Genomic DNA, 18,689 nt, shown 5'->3' with positions numbered 1-18,689 from the left:
TGATAGCCTAACCGTCAAAGATTACACGCGATAGAGTTAAGGATGAAAAAAGAAACGCTTGAGCATGCCTCCGAGACGTAAAATAGCCAACTGATAGCTAAAAAAAAAAAATAATAATAAAATTGTGCAAAGGCCAGATTCGCTCGCTACCCTACTCCCTATGACAGAATTAAGAATGAAAAGACTAAAACGTGTGCATGCCTTTGATAAGTTAAAGTCTATTGGTATTAACAAGAAAAGAACAGTTACATATCTTGCACTCCCTCTCCCTCCCTCTCCTCCGTCTCTCCGTGTGAATACAAAAGGTGATGGCCGAGTAATGATACGTCAGCATGCCTGTCAAAGTCATCTGTTACTAATTAAAAAGAACTCGATATGTTATGACTCCTATAAAGAGGTAGGGGGAGCTGCGCAAGTTCAGAACACGCGAGGTATTGGACGAGGAAGTTACCTGGAGTTACCTGAGCCTCACGTGACAAAACAACTCACGGTTAATCACGAACAGGTAAATGTATAACTTAAACACGCGGGGCAGTTTCATTGATATTATAGGTATTGCTACTAATGGTAATGTACGGTTTATCAAGCGTAGGTAAATGTATTTCAACGCGATACTCATTTCCCTTGACGTCGAAAGTGAAAAAAAGATGTAACTACGGTACATAGCTGTTTATTGCTATTATCATTATTAACAAAGGTATTCTTAGTAAGGTATTGTACAGATTATCACGCGTTCGCAAATATACATAATTTTAACGCTCGGGCCAGCTTCCTTGACGTCAAAAGTAAGATAATGCAACTGTAGTAGATAGCTAGTATCATTATGTTATCATTAAGGAAATTGTGTGCGCCTCTAACTGATACGAACCTTATATCTTCAAACATCAAGACCAAGCAAGCAAGATCGATACCCCAGACAAAAACCTCGTTGGGCCGGAAACAGTTAGTGCTGGCTGAACGGAGTGTGACGGAGCAACGGCGGGCAAAAAATAAATATCCCTCAAGGTCTGGCGCGTCTCCAGCCCCAGTGAAGGATAAACAGAGGCGCCTTCACACGCGTCGCCAGCTAACTCTACCAACACGCGGCGACACGGGCAGGGGCAGAGCAGGGCATGGGCACGGGCGGGGAGCATGGGCACGGGTGGGGAGCATGGGCACTAGAGAGGATGGGCACGTTCCCGCCGCCTGACTCCTGCGCCGCCGCCCCCCTCGCTTTCCCGGGCAAGGTCTTCCGTCTCTTAACTTGCACCAGAACGAATCATAAAGCCTGGGTCGGTATTTTTAAACGCTTCGGCCTCTCCCATCAACTATTTCCAAAGGCCAAAGAGTAGATCAGTCGGGTTGTAATGAGTGTTTCTTTGGGTTCATGATACAGAGGAAGGGTCAAACTACCACCAGGGTCATAAAGCTATCCCTGGAAGTGCCCAAAACTACTACGAAAGCCCGTCAAATAACTATGTGAGGTTGGGCTCCGAAATGTTTAAGAATATGACTCCTGACTGACGTGTGCGTGGCGCGGCGTGAGCATCTGTGTATTTCCGGAGCTTTTGGTGGAAAGTGGAGATGCGGCGCCTTCATGCAACTCCGCCGCCAAGTTAACAAGATGTGTAAATAAACCCCGCTGTGTCGCCTCCCTGCCCGCCCGCCCGTCCGCTCTCTCTCTCTCCCTCCCGCTCTCCGTCCGTCCCTCCCGCCGTGACAGTGGTGGAGACAGAGCCCGCCAAGGCCGCCTCCAACTTGGCATGCAGCGCCGGGCAGCCTCTACCACGACCAGTCTGGCGTTTTCCTCATTCTCGGCGCTGCTATAATCGGAGCCCCCTGTTACCTCAGCATACACTCTCTCCCGCCCTCTCGCTCCGCTACCTGCCCGCCACCACCGCTGCCGCCAACCCGCTCCCCGCTCTCTACTCTGCCCACTCCGCACCACACCGCCGCCAACTTTCACTGCGGCACACCCATCCATGCCCTACATTAAAACTTGTATCGCCACGCAAAAAAAAAAGTTATGGGTGAAGTTAAAAGGGTATGTACTTGACTTACGCAAGCATAACTTCTCTCTATGGTGGCTACGCATGGAGTCTGAAACGAATGTCTTTGTGTGTATTTTGGTAAGCACGTCACACACACACACACACACACACACACACACACACACACACACACACACACAGTAAGCTACAGGGACCATGGCAGCACCGGTATGGTGAGGCGGGTCTTGCTCAACTCTTCTGGCTCACCCCAACCTAAACCTTGGCCTGCCCGAAGAATGAACCAAGTATTGCCGATAAAGTCACACGCAGTAAACATCCTAACATGCGTAAACCTAACAACGCATTATACTATCAGCTGTCAAGGGGGGGAGGGGGAGATAACCTTACGCAGCCCCCCTCGCTAAACCGGTGCTGCATAAACGGCACTCTCACCAGCAACCCGAAATTGACTTCTCTTTCGGCCACCTCTTTTGTTTCTTTTTACAGGAGCAGCGAGTAGCGGGCTTTTTTTTTATTATGGTTTGCTTTTTTGTGCCCTTGAGCTGTCTTTGTTGTGAAAAAAAAAAAAAAAAAACAAAAAAAAAACAGGGCGGCTTCCTACATCGCCTATAGGAAGCGGCTTCTCGTCTGATTTGGGGTCAACTGAGATGGAAGACTATACCTCGGCTCTACCATCGACCGGCTGACTGTCTGGGGTCGCGTCGGCACATCAGACATAGCGGCACAGCAGGTGACCCACGTAAGCATAATCGCAATGGCTTATCACACGCTTATCACTGCTGGCAGATGTTATGAAACGGTGGCAGACCCTTAACCCCTTTGAAGTGTCCCTTTGAGGCTTCTCCCGAGGGACAAACTAACCCCAGCGACAATGCGACCCTTGTTAGCTCTTCCCGCAACAGAGGAGTATCAGAAACTGGGTATAGATGACAAGGAAAAGACAGAGAAAAGTAAAGAGCAGTAGACATGTAGGCTTTTAACTCATCCCGCGGCAATAACCTCCCCCCCCCCCCACCTCCACCCCATTCCCCACAGCAAAATAGGAGCGCAAACTGGGTATAGGTGACAAGGAAAAGACAGAGAAAAGTAAAGAGCAGTAGACATGTAGGCTTTTAACTCATCCCGCGGCAATAACCTCCCCCCCCCCCCACCTCCACCCCATTCCCTACAGCAAAAGAGGAGCGCAAACTGGGTATATGTGACAAGGAAAAGATGAAGAAAAAAATAGTGGACACGTGTAGACTTTAACTCATCCCCTCCAACGACCCACGGCAATAACCTCCTCCCTCTTACCCCCCCCCCTCACTTCCTCCCTCGGTTCCCGAAAACTTACGAGAAACACTGACGTTCCCAGCGACCTACAGATCCACCCGCCCCCTCACGCCCCACCGCCTGCCATTGTGGTGGTGCCAGACTGCTATACCCAGCGACAGCCACCCTTCCTCTCCCTTCCCGTGGCCCTTCTAGCTAGACAGGAAGGAAGTGAGCCTATATAGAGGATACAGAGAGCAGTGATTTAGGAGCAGTGAGTAACGGGCTTTTTTTTCACATTTGTTTCCTTTTTTTATGCCCTTGAACTGACTCATCTGCTGTAAGAAAAAAAAATGGAGAAAGAAGTGTGCCTACCTCTCCTGTCTGACAGCCACACACACGCACGCATGCACCTGATAAACAACAAGAATCTCTCCTCATTCCCTCTTCTAACACACCAGATGGTTAAGTTAGACAGGAAAGAAGAATTGTAATGATAAAAGAGCATTAAGCAAGGATCTCACCCCTTTCCCCTCCTAGCACACCAGATAAGTAACTAGAACGGAAACAACTGTCAGAATAAAGCAAGAATCTTATCCCTAAAACCCCTCCCAACACAGACACAAGATAGCTAGACAGGAAAGGAGCATGTCTGTCCCTCCTCACTCACTCATGGTCACACGCACACACACATCACACAAGGCCACGTCCTAAAGTGCAGAGTTGGTGGTTGGTTGGCTGGCCTTGGGGGGTTGGTCAGCGCTGTGGATCGACCAACACGCGACTCGAGCTTGCACTCCCACCTTCCTTCTCCTCGACCCACAACACACAGCAAGTTTCCCACGAGTCCACACGAACCAACAGCTGTTTTCCGGGTCACACCTCAGCAGACAGTTACTCGCGGCGCCAGAGACCCGCCCCACCGGCACTCTCACGGCTGAACGCTTACATAAGTTCACAAATTGGCGGCTGGCTGCGAGGCTTGTCCCCAGCGTAACCTACCCAAGTTCGGTGTGGTCAGACGCTTCCGCCTTTCACATCAATTATTTCCAAGGGCCGAAAAGGAGACCAGTCGGGTTCTAATGAGTGTTATCTTAGGTTTATGGTACAGAAGAAGGGTCAAACTACTACCAGGGTCAAGAGCTACCGCAAGAAAGGCCCCAAATATGTGCTTGGCCGCCGAAATGTTTAAGAATATGTCCCGGCTTCGTTTCGTCTCATACACTTCAGTTTTAAAGAGCCACTGAGCTAGGGAGGGTTCTAGACGTGGGTAGGAGTGTACTAAGTGTAGGCTTAAGCACCCAACGCTTGTTTCGGCTCGTGAACCTTAGATTTAAAGCCCGGAGTTCAAGGTAAGTGTGCAAAGAGGGTTCATATAAGCAGGAGAGTGTGTCACTAGGAGTTTGGACTCGCAACACACTCAACGCCATTCGCACCCAACACTCAAATGTCACTAATTATGAAAAACACGAAACATATCAAAACACCTCCAACAGTCGTCACTCTACTTAACATCCTCGTCTAACACCACAAGAACAAAAAGTTGTCATGAGAACACCCCAGCACCCACACCACACCATCCCTGCACCACCTAACCCTGCCACACACACCATTCCCAACCTAGCAACCGGGGCACAAAAACACGAGGGTTCTAACTTGTGCGGGCTGGAGCGGCGGAGGACGGAGAGGATGTGACTGACGGAGGAGCCTGGCGGGACGTCCCTCCACACACGCTGACACCGGTCGACTGGGGAGAGCCTCGTGTGCCTCGCCCACGTTATGCCTGCGGCAGCTACCACCAGGGGGAGGGACGGGGGTGACGTGAGCTGGGGATGGACGGGGGTGAGGGGCAGGGGAGATAAGGGGTAGTGGAGGGACAGGAGGGGGTGGGAGGTGCTAGGTAAGGGGAGAGAGTATGATGGGGAGATGGACAAGAAAATATAGAGGGGAAAATTAAGATGGGAAGAAGGGGGACGAAACGAAAGGAAAGGAAGGAGAGAAGTAAAGAATGGAAGAGATGATGAAGAGATAGAAGAGGAAAGGGTAAGGTGGGGGAGATATGAGACAAGAGGAAAGAATGAGAAACAAAAGGAAGGACAGGAAGGACAAGAGGAAAGGAGAGATGAGGGATGGGAGGAAAGGATAGGAGGTAAAAAAGGAACAGGTAAGAGGGACTGGAGGAAAGGATACGAAGGACAAAAGGGAAGGTTAGGAGGAGCAAGAGGAAAGAACTGGAGCAGGAGGAAGAGAAGGGATGGAGTTACTTGTTCCTCCCCTTCCTCCTCCATTCCCTTCGTCTGCCTCTCCGTCTTCTTCCTTTCCCTCTCGTCACCATCACCACTAATACCATCAATATCACTATCATCACCTCCAACATCGTCACCGCCACTATCACCATCATCATCATCATCATCATCATTTCAGTGTCCCTTGATTGGATAGTGACGTACCATAAGGAGTGACAAGCGAAACAATGCAACGACACACACACACACACACACACACACACACACACACACACACACACACACACACACACACACACACACACACACACGCCAATACGCACACGCCGATACGCACACAGGATGTCAAACCTCAGACCCAGATTTCCTGTAGCCTCCGTCAGCAAACACACACACACACACACACACACACACACACACACACACACACACACACACACACACACACAAGGCTGGATAAATGTAGATATGGAGACGGGACTATTTTAAAGCTTAACTCGATCCCGGTAGACTACAAATAGGAAAATACAAATAGGTAAACACACACACACACACACACACACACACACACACACACACACACACACACACACACACACACAAACACGCTACCTGAGCCATACCTGGGCGGAAAGGAAGCATTTTGAAGCAGGAAAAGGAGGAAGAGGAGGAAAATAAAATAATAATAAAGGAAAATGTTAATGATATGTATGATACGTTGATATAATTTGTCGGTCCACCTATAATAATAATAATAATAATAATAATAATAATAATAATAATAATAATAATAATAACTGATATAAAAAAATCCTCCTGACTGAGGGAAAACATAGCGTGAGTGCAAGAGAGGGAGAGACATGCAGGCGGACGGAGGAGGAGGAGGAGGAGGAGGAGGAGGAGGAGGAGGCGCCCGGAGTCCTTCAGAAGATGGAGGAGTCAAGGGTCAAAGAGGACAAACTCGTGGTGGTGGTGACGGTGGTGGGTGGTGGTGGTGGTGGGTGGTGGTGGAGACGGTGATGGTGGTGGTGGTGGTGACGGTGGTGGTGGTGGTGATAGCAAACATTATTATCGATAAGGTAACATCTCAAATTTATTTACACAATCACTCAATGTTAATGGGTTTCACTGCACTGGGTAAGCAAAATAAAACTCCCTAATAAAATCACTACAAAAAAAAAGCTTTGCCTCTATTTTTTCTTCCTATCCTTTATCATCATTTATCTCTTCCTATATTCGTTTTTCTATCCTTTACCTCTCTCTTGTATTCTTGATTCCCTTCTCTTGTCCCTATACATATTTTTTTTCTTGACTTTTATTTCATCTCTCCATCTCATTTTTTCCCTTCCTGTCACTTATTCTCCTTCTTTTGTTTTCTTGTTCTTGCTATCATTTACTCTTGTCCCTCCTACCCTTTCCTCCTCTTCTCTCCTCCACTCCTTCTATCTCTTATCTCTCTTAATCTTTCCTCTTCTCCCTTTTATCTCTTATCTCTCTTATTCTTTCTTCTTCTCCCTTTCTATCCTCTTCTATCGCTTATTTCTCTTATTCTATCATCTTCTCCGTCCCTTCCATCTCTTATCTCTTATGCTTTCCTCTTCTCCCTTTTATCTCTTATCTCTCTTATTCTTTCTTCTTCTCCCTTTCTATCCTCTTCTATCGCTTATTTCTCTTATTCTATCATCTTCTCCGTTCCTTCTATCTCCTATCTCTTATTCTTTCTTCTTCTCCCTTTCTATTCTCTTCTATCGCTTATTTCTCTTATTCTATCATCTTCTCCGTCCCTTCCATCTCTTATCTCTTATTCTTTGCTCTTCTCCCTTTTATCTCTTATCTCTCTTATTCTTTCCTCTTCTCCCTTCTATTCTCTCCTATCCTCTCATCCTATCTCTTATCTCTCTTATTCTTTCCTTTTCTCCCTTCTATTCTCTCCTTCTATCCTCTCATCCTATCTCTTATCTCTCTTATTCTTTCCTCTTCTCCCTTCTATTCTCTCCTTCTATCCTCTCATCCTATTTCTTATCTCTCTTATTCTTTCCTCTCGTCCCTCATCTCCCTACCTTACTTTCCCCTTCTATCTGTCACACTATCACAGGAAAAAGCTTTGCCACACTACTACAAGAGAGCTTTGCCACACTAATAAAGCTCTGCCACACTAGTACAGCTCTGCCACACTAGTACAGCTCCGTCACGCTAATAAAAGAAACAGCTCTGCCACACTAATAAAGCTCTACCACACTAGTAAAGCTCTGCCACACTAATAAAAGAAAGAGCTCTGCCACACTATCACAAGAGAGCTCTGCCACACTGTTACATTTTATTTCATTTGTTTATTCATCATTCCTTTGTTTTCCTATTTCTTCTCTTCTTACTTTTATTATTATCTCTCATCAGCATTTATTTTCTTTGCTTTCCTCATCTTTCCTTACTTTTTCTCTCCTTTCACTTCCTTTTCTTTTCCTCAATTTTTCTTTCATTTCCTCGCTAGCTCTGCCACACTATTACGAGAGCTCTACCTACCCCCCCCCCCCCACCACCACCCACCTAAGAGACGTTGTGGTAAAAAATATGGAATCGAACCCCCGTCCAGTTGATTCTAAAGTCATGCCACCTACACCACTGAGCCACCTGTTATGTATGTTATTTTTTTTTTTTTTTTTTATCTATGTGGAAGTACAGACATAACAGGTATAGGAAGACGGGTGTTCAGCAGACGAGAAAAAATGTTGTTGTTCTACTCTAATTATCTCACACACACACACACACACACACACACACACACACACACACACACACACACACACACACACACACAGTGGCATGACCGTGTTAATGAACAGGTAACAGGTAGGAAGTACACACACACACACACACACACACACACACACACACACACACACACACACACACACAGGTAAGAAACAATTGGAGGAGGAAGTAATTAAATAAGGGAGGGGTGGGAAAGGAAACGAGTGGAAAATAAGATAAGGAGGGGCGGTGTGAAAGGGAGAGGAGAGGAGAGAGAAGGGAAACACATGTAAAGGAAAGGAAAGAAAATAAAGTAAAGGAAAGGTAACGAGAGGAAAGGAAAGGGAAGGTAACGAAAGGAAAGGAAAGGAAAGAAAACAGAAGGGAAAGAAAAGAAAAGGGAAGGTAACGAAAGAAGAGGAAAGATAAGGAAAGTTAAGGAAATGAAAGGAAAGGAAAAGAGAAAAGAAAACGAAAAAGAAAGGAAAGGAGAGCTAAGTTAAGGAAAGCAAAGGAAGAAAACGTTGATAAAAGACTAGAGAGAAGGAAGAAAAAACAGGAGGATAAAGGGAGGCAGTGGAAGGGTGGCAACAGGAGAAGATTGAAGGGAGGAAAAACGAGGGAGAGGAAAAAGAAAAAAAGAAAGAGGACGGAATAAGGAAGGAAGGGAGGGAGGAAGGGAGGGAGGGAATAAAGGGCGGTACCAGGACATGAGGCGGTAATACAAGGTGCGATAGTGTACGTGAGATAAGGACGAAGATAAGGGGAGGACCTGTTTGCGAAGGGGGGGAGGGAGGGAAGAAGGCAAGGTGGGAGAGAGAGGCAGCAAGGTGGCGAGAACGAACACGATAACGGAGAAGGTAGAACCGTACATAGGGAAATATAGATAGGAAATAATAGATAGGGAGCGGTAGATAAGATGTAGATAGACATTCATAAAGCTCGGGCAGTGCTAGAATGGATACAACTATGGTATAAACGTTTGGTCCGGGTCTTGGATTTCATTTAGGGGTTAAGTTAGGTTAGGTTACATATGATAGAAACGCTTGGTCCGGGTCTTGGATTTCGTTTTGGGGTTAAGTTAGGTTAGGTTACATATGGTAGAAACGTTTGGTCCGGGTCTTGGATTTCATTTGGGGGTTAAGTTAGGTTAGGTTACATATGGTAGAAACGCTTGGTCCGGGTCTTGGTTTTCATTTGGGGGTTAAGTTAGGTTAGGTTACATATGGTAGAAACGCTTGGTCCGGGTCTTGGTTTTCATTTGGGGGTTAAGTTAGGTTAGGTTACATATGGTAGAAACGCTTGGTCCGGGTCTTGGTTTTCATTTGGGGGTTAAGGTTAGGTTACATATGGTAGAAACGCTTGGTCCGGGTCTTGGTTTTCATTTGGGGGTTAAGTTGGGTTAGGTTACATATGGTAGAAACGCTTGGTCCGGGTCTTGGTTTTCATTTGGGGGTTAAGTTAGGTTAGGTTACATATGGTAGAAACGCTTGGTCTGGGTCTTGGTTTTCATTTAGGGGTTAAGTTAGGTTAGGTTACATATGGTAGAAACGCTTGGTCCGGGTCTTGGTTTTCATTTGGGGGTTAAGTTAGGTTAGGTTACATATGGTAGAAACGCTTGGTCCGGGTCTTGGTTTTCATTTGGGGGTTAAGTTAGGTTAGGTTACATATGGTAGAAACGCTTGGTCCGGGTCTTGGTTTTCATTTGGGGGCTAAGTTAGGTTAGGTTACATATGATAGAAACGCTTGGTCCGGGTCTTGGTTTTCATTTGGGGGTTAAGTTAGGTTACGTTACATATGATAAAACCACTTGGTCTGGGGTTTGGTTTTCATTTGGGGGTTAAGTTAGGTTAGGTTACATATGATAGAAACGCTTGGTCCGGGTCTTGGTTTTCATTTGAAGGGTAGCTTAAGTTAGGTTAGGTTACATATGGTAGAAACGCTTGGTCCGGGTCTTTGTTTTCATTTAAAGGGTAGCTTAAGTTAGGTTAGGTTACATATGGTAGAAACGCTTGGTCCGGGTCTTGAATTTCATTTGGGGGTTAAGTTAGGTTAGGTTACATATGATAAAACCGCTTGGTATGGGTTTTGTTTTTCATTTGAAGGGTACCTTAAGTTAAGTTAGGTTACATATGGTAGAAACGCTTGGTCCGGGTCTTGGATTTCATTTTGGGGTTAAGTTAGGTTAGGTTACATATGGTAGAAACGCTTGGTCCGGGTCTTGGATTTCATTTGGGGGTTAAGTTAGGTTAGGTTACATATGATAGAAACGCTTTGTCCGGGTCTTGGATTTCATTTGGGGGTTAAGTTAGGTTAGGTTACATATGATAGAAACGCTTGGTCTGGGTTCTGGGTTTCATTTGCAGGGTAGCTTAAGTTAGGTTAGGTTACATATGATAGAAAAGCTTGGTCCGGGTCTTGGGTTTCATTTGGAGGGTAGCTTAGGTTAGGTTACGCATGCCAAGACTGCAAAAAAATATATATATATATATATATATATATATATATATATTAAACAAAGTAATAAAGGAAGGGAAGTAATAGAAAGCAACCATTATGGAAAAAAAGAATAAAGATTGAAGAGAAAAGGTATCTGACTTTGTGATAAATAATAGAAACAAAATATAAAGGAAGGGAAGTAATTGAAGGGAAATATAGATGAAACAGAAGGATAGTTATAGAAGAAGTAAAACAGCAGGGAACGATTATGGAAAAGGAAGAAAGCTTGAAGGGAGTAAAGGTTTGGAACTGTGTGATAAAGATGAAAACAAAACAAAAAGAGAACTCACATATCTGTTTGTCTGTCTCTGTATTTGTCTGCCTGTCTGTCCATCTAACTAACTGTCTGTATGTCTGTCTGTCGTTCTATGTCGTTCTACCTACCTACTTAACTAATTGTCAATCTACCTATCCTCCTGTCTGTCTGCCTGTCTGTCTGTCTGTCTGTCTGTCTGTCTGTCTTTAATTTTACAGCATGGGAGGCAGCTCAGTGGCAAAAACAAAAGCAACATCAACAACAACAACCAAAAAAAAACATCAATACATCTATCTGTGTCTATCTATCTGCCTGTCTGTCTATCTGTCCCATTATTTATCTGTCTGTCTGCCTGTCTGTCTGTCTGTCTGTCCCATTATTCATCTTCCTGTCTATATGATCTGTTTTTCTGTCTGTCCCATTATTCATCTTCCTGTCTATATGTCTGTCTGTCTGTCTGTCTGTCTGTCTGGTTCATGTAACAGGCCCCCTCTTAAAAACTTGACGCTCCCTTGCCTACAACTCTCCTCCCACTCTCCCTCTCTCCCTTTCCTCCCTCCCTCCCTCCTCCCTTTCCTCCACCTCCCTCACACCCACCTTGGCGCCACAAGGGGTTATGTAAGCGAGGGTGAGGGAGGAAGAGGGGGAGGAAGGGGGAGGAGGAGGAGGAGGAGGAGAAAAGGGACATCTATATACGGCATACACCTGTACTTTCTCATTAGAGAGAGAGAGAGAGAGAGAGAGAGAGAGAGAGAGAGAGAGAGAGAGAGAGAGAGAGAGAGAGAGAGAGAGAGATGACAAGAGGCTGAAGGGGAGATAAGAGAGGCACGTGATGAGTTTGAAGATGATTAAATCGAAACGTGTATACTACTACTACTATTACTACTACTACTACTACTACGACTACTACTACTACTACTACTGCTACTGCAACTCCTACTACTACTACTACTACTTTTACTACTACTACTACTACTACTACTACTACTACTACTACTACAACTACAACCACTATCACTACTACCATGAGGAGGAAGAGAAAGAACAAGAATAGGAATGAGAAGAAAAGAACAAGGAAAATAGAACAACGAGAAGGAGAACAACAAAGAGAAGAACGAGAAGAAAAAGATGGGTAAGGAAGTAAGACGAGGAGGAGGAGGAGGAGGAGGAACACGTGGATTCCAATACTTTTTTCTAACCTTACATAATAGCATCAGGTATGTGCATCAGTCTGCAGTCAATATAAAAAAAAGTTTAGGTGAAAATAATATATAATTAAAGCGAATTAGAAGACGCTCTCTCTCTCTCTCTCTCTCTCTCTCTCTCTCTCTCTCTCTCTCTCTCTCTCTCTCTCTCTCAACTCATGTAAACCACTTTGCTACAGATTTTCTTGCTATGAGACGATTGGAAAGGGGGGAGGGAGAGAGGGGGAGAGGGCGAGGGGGAGGGAGGGGGAGGGGGGTGGGAGGGAGTGAGGGCGAGAGGGAGGGAGGGGGAGGGGGGTGGGAGGGAGAGAGGGGGAGAGGGCGAGGGGGAGGAAGCGAGAAAGATGTGTACGGTGTGTGTGTGTGTGTGTGTCTGTGTCTCTCTCTCTCTCTCTCTCTCTCTCTCTCTCTCTCTCTCTCTCTCTCTCTGGAACCCATGAAGAAACGCGAAGGGAGAGAGGTCACCTTCGGCCAAGTAACACACACACACACACACACACACACACACACACACACACACACACACACACACACACATATACCTATCCATCCTCTCCCACCCACCCAACCCACCCACCCACACACACACACACACACACACACACACACTACCCATCCTCTCCCACCCACCCCCACACACACACACACACATATATACCTACCCATCCTCTCACACCCACCCACACACACACACACACACACACACACACACACACACACATATACCTACCCATCCTCTCCCACCCACCTACCCACACACACACACACACGTCCCCAGGCAAACAGTGGCGCCAGTTTGGGGCTTCGTATTAAACGTAGTGATAGCAAGACTGAGGAGGTTCGGAAAGACTGGTAGGTGTTATTGAATTGTTGTTGTTGTTGTTGTGGTGGGGGGGATGAGTTGTGGTTGTTGTTGTAGTAGTAGTGGTAGTAGTAGTAGTAGTGGTAGTAGTAGAAGTAGTAGTAGTAGTAGTAGTAGTAGTGTTGTTTTCATTAAGCGAATTGATTGCTTGTATAGTGTGTTTTGCCTCTATTTTAGTCGATAGAATAAATAGATAAGGATGAAAAAAAAAAGTAGTAGTAGTAGTAGTAGTAGTAGTAATTCATGTCTACCTGCTCCTATACCCTTTCATTATTGCTATTATCATTATTACCATCATCATTATCTACTTTTTATTCTTTCTTTTGGTGTCTATATATTTTCTGTTGTTATTCCTTTTTAATCATATTTCTGAGTTGTTTGTATATTATCAGCTTTACCTATATTTCTTTTTTTTCTTTTTTCCTCCTTTATTACGTTTTCCTAAGTTTTCTTTTTCACTTCGACTATTTTCTTTCCTTTTTTTCTGCCCATCATTTGTTGCAGAAGCGCCATGTTTTTTTTCCTGTTTTTTTTTTACTTCGTTTCATTATGCAGTTAAGTTAATAAGCCTTCGACTCCTAGCCCCTCCTCCGTTCCTTCCCTTCCTTCCTTTCCTTCCTTCCTTCCTTCGTTCTTTCCACTACTATCTCATTTACTTTTTTTCATTTCTTCCTTGATCTTTTTCTTTCTTTCCTTCTTCAATTTATTTTCCATTCCTATCTCTCTTTTGCTTTCCATATTTCTTCCTTTCTTTCTACTCAGACCTCCTCCTTTCCTTCCTTCCTTTTTTCAGTCCCTTCTATATATTTCATTTTTATTACTTTCTTTCTTCCCTTCATATCCTCCGTTCTTTTATTCCTTCCTTCCACACTTCCTTTCTTCTATAATTTTCCTCATTTTTACCTTCTTTCTTTCTAATTTCACCTTCATTATGTCCTTCCCTTTTTTCCTTTTCTTGTGTTCCTTGCTCTCTCCCTCCCCTCCTCCTCCTCCTCCTCCTCCTCCTTCTTCACTTCCTCGTCCATGCCCCCAGCAGAAAAGTTACTCAGAAAGAAAAAGATTATATAATTACGAAAAAGCTAAACATCAGACAGATCCCCTGCCTTCTCCTCCTCCTCCTCTTTCTCCTCCTCCTCCTCTTCCTCGTCCATGCCCCCAGCAGAAAAATTACTCAGAAAGAAAAAGATTATATAATTACGACAAAGCTAAACATCAGACATATCCCCGCCGCCTCCTCCTCCTCCTCCTCCTCCTTCTTCTCCTCCTCCTCCTCCTCCTCCTCCTCGTCTGTCGCTGCGTGGGTAATCTTTCCAATCCTTTTGCTGATTCGTCCCTTGATTGTCTTCCTCGTCTTCCTCCTCCTCCTCCTCCTCCATTCCATCGGTTGTCAAGTGATATTACAAGTTCCAAACCTGTCTATACCTGGTGTGTGTCTACCTTTTGTCACACCTGTCTATTGCGCTCTCTCTCTCTCTCTCTCTCTCTCTCTCTCTCTCTCTCTCTCTCAACCACTACCAACAATAACACAAGGAAACAAATATAGATAGATACAAATATAGACAAATAGATAAAGATGACGATTTTGGACTAATATGATGATGATGATGATGAAAAGGAGGAGGAGGAGGAGGAGGAAGAGGAGGAGGAGGAGGACTAACCCTGTCAACCCAGCAACTAGGGACCGCAGCAGCAGCCAGTGACCGAAGGAGGGAGGTTGAAGGGAGGGAGGGCAAGGGAAGAGAAGGGAGGAAGGGAGGGTGGAAGGAGAGGGAGGGAAAGGGAGAAAGGGAAGAGAGGAAAGGAAGGAAGAGAGGAAAGGAAGGAAGAGAGGAAGGGAAGGAAGAAGAGAGGAGGAAGAGGGGAAGAGGAAGGGAGAGGAAGAGAGAGAAAAGGGAAGGAGAAAAGAAAGGGAAGGGGAAGGAGTGGAAGGGAATGGAGGAGGAGGATGGAACGGGAAGAGAGAGAGAGAGAGAGAGAGAGAGAGAGAGAGAGAGAGAGAGAGAGAGAGAGAGAGAGAGAGAGAGAGAGAATGTTTCTTCTATGCTAGCAACAGTACTCTGACCCCCCCCCCCCCTCCTCCTCCTCCTCCTCCTCAGCACACAAGCTTACAAGGACGAGGACATTGGATAGTGGGTGAAGGAGATGAAGGAAGTGAAGGCTATGAAGGAGATAGGGAGGAAGGAGGGAGGAGAGGAGAAAAAAAAAGAGAGAAGGAAAATTTAGGAAGAGGAAGAGGAGAGGAAGTAAATGAAGATATACGGATGGGAGAGAAGAAAGGAAAGGAATAAGAAAAATAAACTAAAGTGAGAGAGAGAGAGAGAGAGAGAGAGAGAGAGAGAGAGAGAGCGAGAGAACGTTCGTGGGGTTTATGATAAAAATGAGATGGAGAGCGAGAAAAGAGAGAAAGGAGGAGGAAGAGGAGGAGGAGGGAAGTGGAGTGAAGGTCAGGAAGTACGAAGAGAACTCCCCCCCCCTCTCTCTCTCTCTCTCTCTCTCTCTCTCTCTCTCTCTCTCTCTCTCTCTCTCTTATATTATCAGTTATGCAATGCAACTCAACAATAATAAACGACACCATTAACTCTCTCTCTCTCTCTCTCTCTCTCTCTCTCTCTCTCTCTCTCTCTCTCTCTCTCTCTCTCTCTCTCTCCAGGATATCCCTCCCTCCCTCTCTCTCCCTTACTATCACCAAGGGAGTGTTTGCTGTCTCTCCCTTCGCATGCACTAACCCTGATGAAGAACCGCTTGCCTACACACACACACACACACACACACACACACACATCTAGAATCGAACCCCTTTTCCTTGGTCTTTGATTCTCTTTACTTCCCTACCATGGCATTCGAAACCTCTATTGCTTTACCTGCAGGCCTTCCAACACCCTTCTCTACCTATACATATACTCATCCACTATAGACTCCTTTAGCACTCACTTTTAAGCTTGCAACACCCCCCCCCCCCCACACACACACACACACTCTGGTTTATCTATTACTGTTTATATCTTCTGTTGCATCCTGTTTTCCCTTCACACTGACTCCCAATCATACTAATACTAATACCAACGCAACATTTTTTTTTATCTTGGTAAGGCTTTGGCTATTACTGTTTATACCTTCTTTCCTTTACTCCACACTACTTCCCAATTATTTAGCCTGTCTTTTTTTTTACAACAAAGGAGACGGCTAAAGGGCAACAAAAAGAGTGTAGAAATAAAAAGCCCGCTACTCACCGCTCCCACAAGACAAAAATAAAGAGTAGCCAAAAGAGAGGTCAGTTTCGTGTGGAGAGGTGTCTCGATACACTCTTAAATTCATACCCACTCCCAGTCTTACTAATATTATCACAACTTTCCTTCTCTTAATGAAACTTTGGCCATTACTGTTTATTCCTCTTAATTTTTTTTCTTTATTTTACTCCACGCTACTTCCCAATTTAGCTTGTCTTAATTTCATACCCACTCCCAATCTTACTAATATTATCACAACTTTACTTCTCTTGTTGAAACTTGGGTCACTATTGTTTATATCTCTTATTTTTTCTTTCCTTTACTCCACACTACTTCCCAATTTAGCTTGTCTTAATTTCTTACCCACTCCCAATCTTACTAATATTATCACAACTTTCCTTCTCTTAATGAAACTTGGGTCACTATTGTTTATATCTCTTATTTTTTCTTTCCTTTACTCGACACTACTTCCCAATTTAGCTTGTCTTAATTTCATACCCACTCCCAATCTTACTAATATTATCATAATTTTCCTTCTCTTAATGAAACTTGGGTCACTATTGTTTATTCCTCATATTTATTTCCTTTACTCCACACTACTTCCCAATTTAGCTTGTCTTAATTTCTTACCCACTCCCAATCTTACTAATATTATCACAATTTTCCTTCTCTTAATGAAACTTGGGTCACTATTGCTTATATCTCTTATTTTTTCTTTCCTTTACTCCACACTACTTCCCAATTTAGCTTGCCTTAACATCATACCCACTCCCACTAATATTATCACAACTTTCCTTCTCTTAATGAAACTTTAGCCGTCATAGTTTACACCTCTTCCTTGTATTTTTCTTTACGTCAACACTCACTCCCCAGTCTCCTTAAAACTCAATTATATTTACATAACATCCCTTCTCTCCATAATACTTTAAACATACTTATTTACCACTTACATTTTCCCTTCCTTTACTTCACATTCACTTTCCACTCTTTGAAACTCACTTATACTAAAACAACATTCCTTCACCATTAACCTTTGGCCATACTTATTTACTTTTTTTTCCCTTTCCTTACCTTACATTCATTATTCATTCTCTTTACCACCTCCTTTATTTACTAACGCAACATTCCTCCTCTTCATAAAGCTTTGGCTCATTATTGTTTAAACCTCTCTCTTGTCCTTTATTTACTTCTCCTTGACTGGCTGAACTCTTAAAACTCATTAATTATTGTTTATACTTCTTTTAATTTATTTACTCTGACTTTCTAAACTCTTTAAACTCACAATTCTAAGGTTACATTATTTATCTTCATACAACTTTGGCTCACCGTATATAGCTTTCTTTCTCTGTATTTACACTCTTCAAAACTCATATTAACATAACATCCCTTCAAAAACCTGTAACCATTATTTGTCAAACCTTTTCGTTCTATTTAAAATTCACTGATACTAACCTAGCCCTTCTTCTCTCTATAAACCTTTACTTTCAAAATAATAGCTACGATATACATGATTTTAACACCACCTGGTCTTCGTTGCCTGCTGATTGTGTTGATGATGATGGAATGAATGGAGTTTCGATGTAAATATATTTGGGTGTGTATTAATAAGTTGATAAATTGTTGACGAGGAAAGAGTATTTGATTCCATTATTTTACTTCCCTTCCATAGCACTCGACCTTCTCAACTCCTTAATTCCACCCCTCTGAGTCCCTCCTCCTTTCGTCCTCTCTCCTCCTCCTCCTCCTCCTCCTCCACAAGTACAAGGTCACAGGGAATATGTTGTGTGTGTGTGTGTGTGTGTGTGTGTGTGTGTGTGAGAGAGAGAGAGAGAGAGAGAGAGAGAGAGAGAGAGAGAGAGAGAGAGAGACACACACAAACACACACAAACAAACAAAAACTCACTCCTGCCACTCGCTCACTTAAACACTGTGGATTGTCACTGTCTGGCCCAAGGCTGCATCATTTTTAAACGGTAGCAGTGGCAGTAGTAGTAGTAGTAGTAGTAGTAGTAGTAGTAGTGGTAGTGGTAGTGGTAGTAATAGTAGTAGTAGTAGTAGTAGTAGTGGTGGAGGTGGTGGTAGGAGGAATAGTATTGATAGGTAGTAGTAGTAGTGGTAGTAATAGTAGTGATAGGTAGTAGTAGTAGTAGTAGTAGTAGTGGTAGTAATAGTAGTGATAGGTAGTAGTAGTAGTAGTAGTAGTAGTAGTAGTAGTAGTAGTAGTAGTAGTAGTAGTAGTAGTAGTAGTAGTAGTAGTAGTTAGTAGTAGTAGTAGTAGTTGATGACGAAGACACTAATAAAGTTGCTGCTGATGATGATGATGATGATGATGTTATTATTATTGTTTACATCGAGAGAGAGAGAGAGAGAGAGAGAGAGAGAGAGAGAGAGAGAGAGAGAGAGA

The 18,689-nt window shown here is 44.1% G+C and overlaps 1 protein-coding gene across 4 annotated transcripts in view; it reads right to left on the bottom strand.

Moving 5' to 3' along the window:
- The window catches only part of LOC126999771 (glycogenin-1-like), a 55,823-nt gene that overhangs the window by 21,401 nt on the left and 15,733 nt on the right, over positions 1–18,689 (bottom strand). For 2 of the 4 annotated variants that reach the window (XM_050862666.1, XM_050862675.1), the window contains exon 1: positions 4,899–5,053. The exons of 1 other annotated variant lie outside the window; for it this stretch is intronic. In XM_050862666.1, the coding sequence (XP_050718623.1) occupies position 4,899 (1 nt within the window). In that variant the 5' untranslated portion in view covers positions 4,900–5,053. Of the gene's footprint in view, positions 1–4,898; positions 5,062–18,689 lie in introns of those variants that run through there. One more of the 4 variants, XM_050862644.1, reaches the window with a different exon arrangement.

This window comes from Eriocheir sinensis, chromosome 2 (genome assembly GCF_024679095.1).
Source record: "Eriocheir sinensis breed Jianghai 21 chromosome 2, ASM2467909v1, whole genome shotgun sequence".
NCBI lineage: Eukaryota > Metazoa > Arthropoda > Malacostraca > Decapoda > Varunidae > Eriocheir > Eriocheir sinensis.
The sequence above is the reverse complement of the archived record's forward strand: the minus strand, read 5'-3'. Positions and strand labels throughout refer to the sequence as shown.